Raw genomic sequence first — 12,753 nt, forward strand, 5'->3', positions numbered from 1 at the left:
ATTTTATTTTATGGCATGAAGTTATTTCTGGCTGAAAAATTACTGCACCGTCATTAGTGAGAATTGTCCAAGTCTTTCCAAATTTTGCAGGATCAAGCCTCCTCGAGCCAGAAGAGGAAATGTTCTTCACATTTCCAAAACATGCAAACCTCATTAACAGTGACTCTTAACTCTTATCGAATCTGGGGACAGGCAGTCTCGGGCCAAACTGAATCATTACCGTTGTGATATGGCTGATATGTCTCCATGATATGGCCGATATGTCTCCATTGTCTACATCAGTAACATCATGTTTTGGATTGTGTGGGCACTCTTATATGTAATCAAGAAGCCTGAGTAACTTAGAACTTCAGGCTTTATCAATGAGATCTGGTTGTCTCTTTGGGGTACCAGCTCTGGGCTAGGAAATTCCTGGGGAGGGCAGGTATGGGGAGAAGAGGGACCCCAAAGCTGTCCTTTTCTCCAGGAGAATCACTCTGTTACCTGGAGATCAGCTATAATTCTATGTGACCTTTGAGTTGTGGCAACCATGCTGCAAAACTAGTGTGTAAACTGGACTTAAAAGCATGGAGCATACTAACGGGCAGATGCAGGGAAGCTAATAAACTGAAAGAAAGTCTGCTGTTGTGGGTTTTCCGGGCTGTGTGACCACGACCTGACAGTTTTTGCTCCTAACATTTCAACCGCACCTATGGCTGGCATCTTCAGAGGCATGTCACAATAAGTTGTGATAAATCCTAAACAAAGATGGGCTTTCGCTAGGGCAAGATGTCATTCCTTTCCCTCTGCCTTCCTTAACATGCGCTTTTTAAGGATACCCCCTCATGAAATCACTGCTTGCAGTGGTACCCCAGGGTCGGATACAACGGAAGGGGAAACTTTACCTTACCTCAAAAAGGGATGTGTTCTTATTGTTTTAATGTTACTGAAACTGTAGAACATATTTTATGCATTTGCCCTAAACATGATTATAGACCTGATTTCTCCAATATATTACCCTTTCATGTAAGAGATTGCCCTGCAATATTTTGGGTATGTTTTCTTTGGGACAATTGGTCAGCTGAGATAACAGAGCTGGTAGATGAATTTTTAACTAATGTATTAATGACCTGGTGGGGTTCAAATGTTTTGGTCTGTTATCTAGCTTGTACTATTGATGCCTAATAAAGGTCTGATTGATTGATTGATTGATTGATTGATTGATTGATTGATTGATTGATTGATTGATTGATTGATTGATTGATTGATTGATTGATTGATTGATTGATAAGATGGGTTTCTCTCCATGGCACAACTTCCTGAGAGATTCTTGGCACAAGAAATCAGTAGTTGTTTCTATTAGAGAAGAACACAACCCATGGGGGGTTGGCACCATAAGACTGAACCAAGGCACCCAAAATCTGGGCTAGGGGATGGTTCTAGAGAGGACCAAGTTGTTCCCTGGAGTATCAGCTCTCCTAAACTTTGGGAATCATGATTTTAACACACACATGCACATGGATGCACGACAGTAACAACAACCTCAGAGCCACATGCAAATCGGCCCTTCAGAAGCAGACTGATAGTTCATGGTGAACAAAAGCTACTTGGCCAAGAAGCAGCCTTTATCAGACACGTTTTCCATACAGACAACAGATACATAGTTCCGTGGCTCCCAGTCTTGCCAGCCCTCCCCTGTATAGAGTGTGATGCCATTTCAAGTCAGGCAGGACTCAGGAGAGTTCGTTCCATGCGCTCCCTTCTCACATTGATCGAATTGCTTAAACTCAGGCCCCTTCCACACGTGCAGAATAATGCACTTCCAATCCACTTTCAATGCACTTTGCAGCTGGCTTTTACGGCGTGAAATAGCAAAATCCACTTTGAAACAATTGTGAAGGCAGATTGAACATGCATTGTTCTGCACGTGCGGAAGGGGCCTTAGTTAGATTCGCTAGGCCAGACCTCTAGAGTGAGATGTAGGCGGGGAAGGGAGAGGGGATCAGGTGGCCACAGAGATCTTCAGGCCAGCAAAGAAACAGGTCAGTGGAAAATCCCCCATTCAAATGTAGACAAGGTGTTAGAAGATGGTATTTCTTCCTACCAGTTTCAAGGTCTGCTGAAAGAAATGGGGGCGGCCCACATGGTGGCTACCAAACAAGCAGTTATGACTGTAATTACCACCACTCTAGGATCATATAGAAAGGGCCAACTAGTGTTTGCCAGATATCTGAGTTATATGAGATGGAATGGGAAGTGGGGAGGGGACGTGTGTGCTTGCTGGATCACTCATGAGATTCCCAAAAGCTGCTCTGGAGTGCCAGGAAGGACTCCCCAAATCCATGCGCAACTATTTTTACTTCTGTTTGAAGACCTGCCTTGTCTTTTGGGAATTCTATTTCAGTGGAGCGGCTAGAAGGACATTGTCATGGTGGATTTAGGGTTGCCAGCTCCAAGCTAGTAAATTACTGGAGATTTGGGTGTGGGGCATGGGGCATGGGGAGGGGAGAGTTTGGGAGGGGAGGGACCTCAGCAGGGTCGGAAGTCATAGAGTCCACCCTCCCAAACAGTCATTTTACCCCCATAGGAATTGGAGATCAGCTGTAATTCTGGGAAATCTCCAGGCCCCACCTGGAAGTTGACAACCCTAATTGCCCAACCACTCTCCAAACAGTGCTGAGCTTGAGGAAGGGGCAGATCACTTGACTCTTTCCACATAATCATCAAACACACGTACAACAAGATGATCACGTATGCTGAGACCTGTCATGTCTGTGCGTTTACACTATCACTGCCCAAGATGTCATGGTGACCTTCAGCCCAAAAGACGTAAAAACATGGAGCAGCAATCAGTATCCTTCAAATCATACACTACAATTCCCTTTCCGTTTTAATTCTGCACAGTCTTGTACATGCAAACACAATGCTTGGGGGAAGCCACTTAAAATGTTCCTGGGGGCAAATACATAAACAGAGACCAATCTCAGGGTCAGCAATAAAACCTGTGCAAGACACAAAGAGGCAGCTGCAGCCTGCGCAACCAAGCTTCTCCTCCCTTACCTATTTCCATTGAAGGATGTCTTATAATCCCCCGGGGGAAGTATTGTCTCCTCGGTGTAGACCGGAACGGGTGTCCGCACACACTCATGGGAACACTGCAGCGTTTCGTTGTAGGCCGTGAATATATCCAAGTTACTGGGCACTCTGGCCGGAGTGAAGTCCGTCAGGTTCTGACAACTCTCCTCCTGCTGGTTGATCTTGCGCTGGTGGCTGTTTCTCCTGGTGTTCCCGCTTTGCGCACAGCTGAAAGGGAAGAGGAGGAGAGAAGTTAAAATTGCAATGGCCAACCGGCAGCAGAGAGGCCCCTCCCGCACATGCAGAATAATGCACTTTCAATCCACTTTCCATGCACTTTGCAGCTGGATTCTACTGTGCAGAATAGCAAAATCCACTTGCAAACAATTGGGAAAGTGGATTGAAAGTGCATTATTCTGCATGTGCGGGAGGGGCCATAGAGCGTTTCCCCACTTACCTGCTGCTGCGCACTACTCTCCCCAAGTAGCGCGGGGGCCCCCAGCACTCCCCACTACAGGGGCGGCGACAACGCAGCTGCCCCGACGCTGCTGCTGTCGCGCCCCCTCCACGCGCGACATTCCTGGCGCTCCTCGAAATGGGGAAGCCCGGGAGCGTGCCAGAAATGACGCACACTGGGAGTAGCGCGCAGCAACCACTCACCCAGGTAAGTGGGGAAACGACCATAGAGACTTAAAGCGAAAGGACCTTGGGCAATTAACCCATTCTTCACCAGAACTTCAAAAGTCAGGGTGAATGGAGAGAAAGCAAGGAATATTCTGGTATCGTGCCAGTGCATTACATCATTTCTGGCCTCAAAGCTGTTTTATGGATACTTTTCAGATTGGCTCTTTTAATCTGCTTTTATGTCCAGGGCTTGTTTTGAGTGGCTTATTTTTAATACGGTTAATACTGTTAATTAATGTTGCTTTTGTGATACTGGTTTTTTTTTTGTTATGAGCGACCTTTTTAAATCATAAGTTATTACATTTTTACCAAACGGAACAACAGAAAGCAGGAAAAAGGAACACAGAAACGAGTGTAGTAATAAATGGATCTGCATTAATTATTAATAATACTGAAGAGATTAAAAAACAATTGAGGATAAGAAGTAATAATATTTTGATGCAAAAGTTAACAAATCTTTTCAACAATCTTATTATAACTTGGTTTAGAATTACTTACTAATATTGTTAGGTAAGTTACTGTTAAAAATACACCTGCTTTTATACACTTATATATTAAAATCACACCAAATGCATTTGGGATTAGATAACACTTTACATTTTATCGTGCTTAGAATAGTATAGGTCTTAAATTTACAAAATTGTTAAGTTTCACCATACAATAATACTTTTTTTTAATTCTCCCAAATCTCTTGGGAGGGGATATTTCCCATTTTTTCCAGATAGAAGAATAAATAGTTCTTGCTGCTTTTATTAAGCACAGAAATAGTTCTGGGTGCTTTTTTGGTAGATTTTTGGGTAAAATATCCAACAACTTGATTTTTGGATCCATTTGAAGTTTAATTTTTAATATATTTTGAATTTCTGCATGAATTAGTATCCAGAATTTGTTTTGTCTTGTTGAAATTCCACCACGTATAAAAAAGACCCAGATTTTTCCTGGCATTTCCAGTATGTATTCTTATATATTCTGTCCATTTAAATATATATATTCTGGTGCATATACCATCTGTAAAACATCTTATACCAATTTTCTCTTAGCTGTTGTCATTTGCCACACACTGGACTGTCTTTGTTTTCAGCCCCTTCCGCACATGCAGAATAACGCACTTTCAATCCACTTTCAGAATTGTTTGCAAGTGGATTTTGCTATTCTGCACAGGATCTCTGTCTCTCTGTCTCTGTCTCTGTCTCTCTCTCTGTCTCTCTCTCTCTCTCTCTCATATATATATATATATAAGATGATGGTTGGGAGAGGAAACAACTCAGATCCCTGAGAGAGGAAACTTTATTATCTCCTACTAATTATACCTGTGATTTCAAATTTAATTATCATTCTGAAGTATCTGAGAAACATTGCCCTCAATCAAGCCATCAGGCGTGAACTATATTTTATGCATGTATTTATTTATCTAGCATAATCAAATTTGAATTTTAAATAGAGGTTTTTATAACGGAGGGGAAATTACTGATGTTAAGTGGCATGCCCACGTGTGCGAGAACACAGAGCTTTGTGTTCGAAGAAGAATTTCAGCATGTTCAGTAGCCTCCAGTTCTCCATCATTTTGTAATCCAAAAAAGAAGAAGAATCCAGTTCTGGTCTTCTTACACTATCTTTGTACCAGGGGGATGATTAAGTTATGTGAGAAGCCTTTGACCAAGTTTGAAAAGCTCATGGCTTCCTTGATGACATCAATCCATTTTCTATGGGTTTTTTTCCTTTTTCCTGCTGCTTTAAACTTTTCTTACCATTATTGTTTGTTCCCATGTCTGTTGTCTTCCGCACATGCAGAATAATGCGCTTTCAATCCACTTCCAATGCACTTTGCAGCTGGATTTTACTGTGCGGAATAGCAAGATCCACTTGCAAACCATTGTGATAGTGGATTGAAAGTGCATTATTCTGCACTGTGTGGAAGAGGTCACAATGTGACCAAAGTATAATAGCTACAGTTCAGTTGTTTTAGGGAGATTTCAGGTTTGATTTGATCTAGAATCCATTTATTGGGGGGTTGGGGGGGCAGTCCACAGCATTTATAAAACTTTCCTCTGACACAACGGTTCAAAGGAATAAACTTTCTTCCTGTCAGTTTTCTTCGTTGTCCAACTTTCACACCTGTACATAGTAATGGAGAAGACTATGGCATTAATTAACTTGATCTTGGTGCTTATACTTAAAAGGTTGCTCCCCTCCCCCCACCAAAAAAAATCTGCAGCAGTTTGGGGCAAGCCTAGCAGCTCCTCCTACTGGCCACATGCAAGAACCGCAGGCAGCTCAAACAGGAAGAATTGGTCGGCTGCCCTCTGTTGCAATTGCCTTTACAAACAGGCATTTGTTTTGTTTTGCTTTGTTTTGAAATGGGGGCTTTCATTCTGCTATAATTCCATTAAAAATGGAACTTCTGGCCTGCTGCGTTACAGGATTAAAAGACTAATCGTTCCCATTTATGGAAACGTTCCCGTGTGCAGAAATAGAAATGCTAACAAATGTGATTAAAAGTTATAATCGTCCCCGAGAATTTTTAAAAGTTAGTTGCATTGTTTCACAACAGCGAGCTAATTGCCTTTTCTAATCAACACAGGTATCAGGTCCGTTGATGACGGAAGCATTTTGTTACTGTTGCAATGAAGTTAGTGCTTTAAAAGACATTTGGCGATCTAGAAGCTTGTTTTAGGCAGATCCCTGATCTCACTTTTGTCCCTTCCCCTGCTTTCCTCTCCCACAGCTCCTTAGGGCTGTTTGTAGCAGTGCAAATGCAATCAGCAAAAAGCAAAACACAAAACCCTGACTGTATAGTGATGCCAAACTGTAAACAAGCACAAATATATATTTAAATATGTGAATAAGCAAAGTGCCTGCTGGCGCAGCAAAGCCGGCGAACGACGCAAACCTTTCCCTATAGATGTAAAAAAGTCTCTATATAGGGAAGGCACAGTAGTCTGAAGTACATTGTGTAAATGCTTAGAGCTGGATGGCAGGCAAATTAGCACACAAGGAACATACATTGGCAAACAGTGTCTGAACTCATAAGATTGTTCCAGGAATAGGAAAGGGCTGAGTGATACGCACTTGCTGAAGAAGCAGACAGTGATTCCACGAAAATGAGTACATACCTGGGAACTCATTCTAGATTCTCTTATACAGATTCTCTTATACAGCACACTTGGATTAGATTCTCTTATACAGCACACTTCAGACAACCGCTCCTCTATATTAGAGACCTTTTTTAACTGTCTATCGGGAAAGGTTTGCATCGTTTGAGAGCCAGCGTAGTGTAATGGTTAAGAGCAGGTGGATTCTAATCTGGAGAACTGGGTTTGATTCCCCACTCCTCCACTTGAGCTGTGGAGGCTTATCTGGTGAACCAGATTAGCTTGTGCACTCCAACACATGCCAGCTGGGTGATCTTGGGCTAGTCATAGTTCTTTGGAGCTCTCTCAGCCCCACCTACCTCACAGGGTATTTGCTGTGGGGAGAAAACGGAAAGGAGATTGTAAGCCCCTTAGAGTCTCCTTACAGGAGAGAAAAAAAGGAAGATAAATCCAAACTCTTCTTGTTTTTCTAGTTGGGCTGTGTGTCCACTAGGTCCAATCTGATCTGGAGGAACCAGATTTGATTCCCAGCTCTGCTGCTTGAGCTGTGAAGGCTTATCTGGGGAATTCAGATTAGCCTGTACACTCCAACACACGCCAGCTGGGTGACCTTGGTCTGGTCACAGCTTTTCGGAGCTCTCTCAGGCCCACCCACCTCACAGTGTGTTTGTTGTGGGGGGGGGGGAGTGCAAGGAGATTGTAAGCCCCTTTGAATCTCCTACAGGAGAGAAAGGGGGGATATAAATCCAAACTCTTCTTCTTTTTCTTCTTTGTGATCATTCAAACAGAGACTGGATCAACACTGAAGGTTTGGGTATTTTGAAAACTGCTAGCGCAGCTTTCTTAGGGATATTGAAAATGGGACTCAGCTGAGCAACGCATTAGCAAAAGCAGAAGATGTCTGGAAAATGCACGCTGGCTTCCAAATGAGCTTTGCTCTTTAATCCTTTCCCACAAAGGGGAGCAGAGATCTTTCTGAACCACATTCCAATTTACTTGCCGACTGTGTCTCTGATTGGGCCCGTGCACCGGCAGGTGAGTCTCAAAACCACCCATGCAAATGGTGCTGTGAAATGCCTCCAATTTCAAGCTATTAGTGAACGTGCTCCAAGCTGACCAGAAACCTGTAAGTTGCCTGGGAGACACTGGGCCTCTTTGCTCCGTGATTCCCCCCAAGAGGTGCTGGAGTATTATTACAGCTAGCAGAGCTGACCTCAAAGTAGGTCAATTTGACTAGGAAAATAGGGAAAGGCAGGAATGCCTGGAGCTCAGAAGTAACCTATTTAACTATATGCATAGCTGATGCAAATGAAGAAAGGAGAGACAACGAAGCCGGATGAAGACTTGGAAATTTTGAGCACAGAGAAAGGGCTGCTCCTTTCAAGAGCCTCAGAACACGCATGCCACGCCAATGCACAGTTTGATCCCATTCATTCTAAATCTAAATCCCATTTTGGTGCTGTGCGCGTGTGCCCAGGCACAGGGGAGAGCTCTTGCATCAGTAACCGAAAAGGGGAAAGATGCCAATGGAATACAAGAAGGGGAAAATGAGACTTCCACATAGCAAATGTATGATGGGTTGCAGTCGGGATAAAGGAACCCGTTTTCCTGTTTTTGCATTCACATGCATCCAATGCAGGCAGCAATTGGAGCCCGTGCAGACAATCCAGGTGGCTGTCACACCTTCGCATGGAGATGTATCTAGTTTTTTTTATTTACTTCGATGCATAGCTATGCAGGCATGCACAAATGAACCCCCACAGCCATGCTGATGTCTCACTATATGACCAACTGCACCTGCGTAGCTGTGCAGATGTAAGCCACGGAATTTTTAAAAAGGAAAACGGAAGCAAATAAAGCGCCTCCTGTCCGGCCATTCGCTCACGAGCGTCTGTAATTGTAGATTTTTGAAAAGACTTGCTAGCAGTGCAATTCTGAAAGCGAGTCTGGGGGAAATAACATGGGGCAAACTCGTTTTAGGGGTGGGATCTGTGTGAAGTTCCCCCTCAATGTTTTTTTTTTTACCATCCAACACCCATGTTTATTGACCCATGCAGAAGGGTCATAACTGCCCATATTCTAATTTCAAAATCATTTAGAAATTCTCCTGGTTGTACCAGAAATTCTGAGAAGACCGGAACTCAAGATTGAGGAAAACGATAGAATAATTAAAGGAATGGAACAAAGCAAAATCCTCCCAACTCTAATATGGAATTAATTAATGACAGTCTCTTGTAGGATTTGCTGCTCGTGGATTTTGCTGTCTTTTGTGCATCTGAAAAGGAATCCAATGTTGACCACGGCAGAATCCCCTCTGCCCCCAGATCATGGCAACCGTGTTCCAATCCTTACCAATTTTTTAAGACGAGCGTTGTTATCAGAGCAGCTATGACCATGATGAGAGAGACGGTGATGGTGATAATCTGATGGACAGCCAGACCTGTAGAGGAAATAAAAATAAAGGATGTAGATGTAGATTGGGAATGAAACAAATCCCAGCTATGCTGTGAGAGAATGAATCTTGCCCACTGCACGCCGCTAGGCCCAAGGCGAAGTGGGATATCCCATCAGGAATCATCAGGAGTATATCGCAACAGGGTTCTGGTATCTACTCTGGCTATTTGCTTCCAAGCTCAGTAGGAAAAGCTGGTGATCCACAGAGCCCTGTTCCACATGCCTCCCACTTAACGCTCCTTTAAAATCCATTGGGAATGCTCTGCAAAATACACCATCTATGCGCTAAATGGGAAATGCAGAGGAGGCAGTCTTGGTGATGGCCCTGGAATCGCTTCCCCCTGAAGCAGGATAAGAATTTAAGAACTCCAGAAAAAAGGACATTAAAACAGGACACTTGGGATTGAGCACTTGGAACATAAGAACAAGCCAGCTGGATCAGACCAGAGTCCATCTAGTCCAGCTCTCTGCTACTCGCAGTGGCCCACCAGGTGCCTTTGGGAGCTCACCTGCAGGATGTGAAAGCAATGGCCTTCTGCGGCTATTGCTCCCGAGCACCTGGACTGTTAAGGCATTTGCAATCTCAGATCAAAGAGGATTAAGATTGGTAGCCATAAATCGACTTCTCCACAAATCTGTCCAAGCCCCTTTTAAAGTTATCCAGGTTAGTGGCCATCACCACCTGCCTGTGGCAGGGACAAATTAGCATGCTGTGTTACATGCTCAGAGTAATTTCTATGGGGTGGCCATAAGCCCATCACGATAAATACATAAATAAATCGTTGCTTATTGTGCATGGATGTTTGTTATCACAACATATAGTGGCTGATCTTCCATGAATCCGACCAGCCTACACTGGGAAAAAAAAAAAAAAAAAAAAAAAAAAAAAAAAAAAAATATCTTGTGGTACTGAATTGTACAGAGTACTTCCGTGTGGTGTAAAAAACTAAAAAGGCAATGAGGTCGGTTAGACCCTGTACAAAGGGCATGGAGGAGGGGATAAACTATTGCACATCCAAGAGATGAGGCTAAATGGCCCCCAATAAGGTAAAAATAAAACTTCACTGAGCGACAAATCAATATTTTATGTTAATACCGTTAAGGAAGATCTTACAGAAATACAGAAAAATCTACACTGTTTTTATGTTGCTAAATTAAATTTGAATCATTGGCCCTAATACATACCAGAATCCTCCCAAAGAAAGTCCTTTGTGCTACCCAGTTTGTTTTTATCTGAGTGTGTTTCCCAGAGGAAAATCCCTTTGCTGGGCAGGCATCTCTTTCTGCAGTCATCAGAATACCAATGGTATTTTCCAAAGGTTTAACATCTGGCTTTAACTTAAAATGCTCAGAAGGAATAAGCCAGTCAAGTATGATGGCAAAAGCAAGTTAAAATACAGAAGAAGAAAAAAGAAAATACAGAAGAGACCTAATGCTCCGACGAATCTCAAGCCCTGCACAACACGGCTATACGCAACCATACACAAACAAATACGTCTCTTGAACGTTCTGATATAATGTCACAGAGTCCACGCTCGAAATCAGCCATCTTCTTCAGGGGAACTGACCTTTCTAGTCTGCCTATCAGTTGTAATTCTGGTAGATCTCCAGGTCCCACCTTGGGATTAGCAACTCCAAGCAGAATCCTACTCACAGGAGAAAGATGGATGAAAAGTCATCCCTTTGTCTCCTTGATTTGTAAGGAAGTACCTTCGCCACCTCTTAAACGGGGACTCTTTCTCTTTTCTGTCTGTTGGGAAGATCCTGTGGGTTATGGCTCCAATCTCACAGAATGCCATGCAAATGTCACTCGTAACATTACCTTAAAAACTCATCTTGCTAACAGCAGGAGCAGCTGGGTCCCAATCGCAGACGGCTATCAGACAAGAATAATCTCTCCGCTTGTGTTGGGAGGGGAGGATTTTCAGGGGGGTGTCACTCCATACATCGCTTTCCCTGTATCCTGAGAAGTCTAGGTATATCTGAGGATTAAGCTGTTATAGATTCTAAGTTCATGTGCAGGCTGGGTGGGGCCGGTGTGCTGCCACAGCAACACACAGTACTGAGGAGGCTCAGGGCTGGGCTGCTAGCAGTTCAGCAAAGAAAAAAATCCAAGGTTACCAAGTGTTCCCTCCTGCCATCAAGGGGTCGGGATGGGGTGCGTGGATTCACACCTGGCCATAGGAGGGGGGCAGCTGCCTTCACCTTCTGATATGTTAATGCACCTTTTCCTTTCCTTTCATTTTCCTGTGATATTTGTAACTGTAGCTAAGTAAGTGCAACCCTGGCGCCTTCCCAGTGGGAAAGGGTGGCAGGTGGCTGAGAGCTATCGCTGCACTGGTCTTGAGATGCTCAACTCCCAAACATCTCTCTTTCCGTTGTGCTATTCTCACATTCCATGGGAACCAGGGAGGGGAGATTTTTGGTGGGAACTACAAGGTTTAAGGGTCAGTGCTATCAGTCACAGACCAGGAAAGAAATTTGGGCGTCTTAGTTGATAGTTCCATGGGAATGTCAACTCAATGCATGGCAGCTGTGAAAAAGGCAAACTCTATGCTGGGGATCATTAGGAAAGGAATTGAGAATAAAACTGCAAAGATTGTCATGCCCTTATATAAAGCAGTGGTGCGACCGCACTTGGAGTACTGTGTCCAGTTCTGGTCGCCGCATCTCAAAAAGGATATTGAGGAGATAGAAAAAGTGCAGAGAAGGGCAACAAGGATGATTGAGGGACTGGAGCACCTTCCCTATGAGGAGAGGCTGCAGCGTTTGGGACTCTTTAGTTTGGAGAGGAGACGTCTGAGGGGGGATATGATTGAAGTCTACAAAATTATGCATGGGGTAGAAAATGTTGACAGAGAGAAATTTTTCTCTCTTTCTCACAATACTAGAACCAGGGGGCATTCATTAAAAATGCTGGGGGAAAAAATTAGGACTAATAAAAGGAAACACTTCTTCACGCAACGTGTGATTGGTGTTTGGAATATGCTGCCACAGGAGGTTGTGATGGCCACTAACCTGGATAGCTTTAAAAGGGGCTTGGACAGATTTATGGAGGAGAAGTCGATTTATGGCTACCAATCTTGATCCTCTTTGATCTGAGATTGCAAATGCCTTAACAGACTAGGTGCTCGGGAGCAACAGCCACAGAAGGCCATTGCTTTCACATCCTGCATGTGAGCTCCCAAAGGCACCTGATGGGCCACTGCGAGTAGCAGAGAGCTGGACTAGATGGACTCTGGTCTGATCCAGCTGGCTTGTTCTTATGTTCTTATGTTCTTAACTCTGGGGGAATAAAAGCAACTGTAATTCTGGGATCTGGCAGAACTGGCTTTCTGCTGTTATCAATAAAGACTTCTGAGCCAACCACCAGAGTCCGCTGATTGACCTCAGTCTCATGACCTGACACCAAGTCTATGGGAGAGTCCAAAAAGAAGTCAATCAGGCCAGGAGTCAATTGCTAGGAATA

At 43.7% G+C, this 12,753-nt stretch overlaps 1 protein-coding gene across 3 annotated transcripts in view; it reads right to left on the minus strand.

The window, feature by feature from the left end:
* Window positions 1-12,753, minus strand: part of AJAP1 (adherens junctions associated protein 1) — a 132,919-nt gene that overhangs the window by 17,722 nt on the left and 102,444 nt on the right. For all 3 annotated transcript variants that reach the window (XM_048519532.1, XM_048519533.1, XM_048519531.1), the window contains exons 3-4: window positions 9,183-9,270; window positions 3,040-3,282 (exon numbers count right to left, since the gene is read on the minus strand). In XM_048519532.1, coding sequence (XP_048375489.1) covers window positions 3,040-3,282; window positions 9,183-9,270 — 331 coding nt within the window. The remainder of the gene's footprint in view (window positions 1-3,039; window positions 3,283-9,182; window positions 9,271-12,753) is intronic.

Source organism: Sphaerodactylus townsendi, linkage group LG16, assembly GCF_021028975.2.
Source record: "Sphaerodactylus townsendi isolate TG3544 linkage group LG16, MPM_Stown_v2.3, whole genome shotgun sequence".
NCBI classification, from domain to species: Eukaryota; Metazoa; Chordata; class Lepidosauria; order Squamata; family Sphaerodactylidae; genus Sphaerodactylus; species Sphaerodactylus townsendi.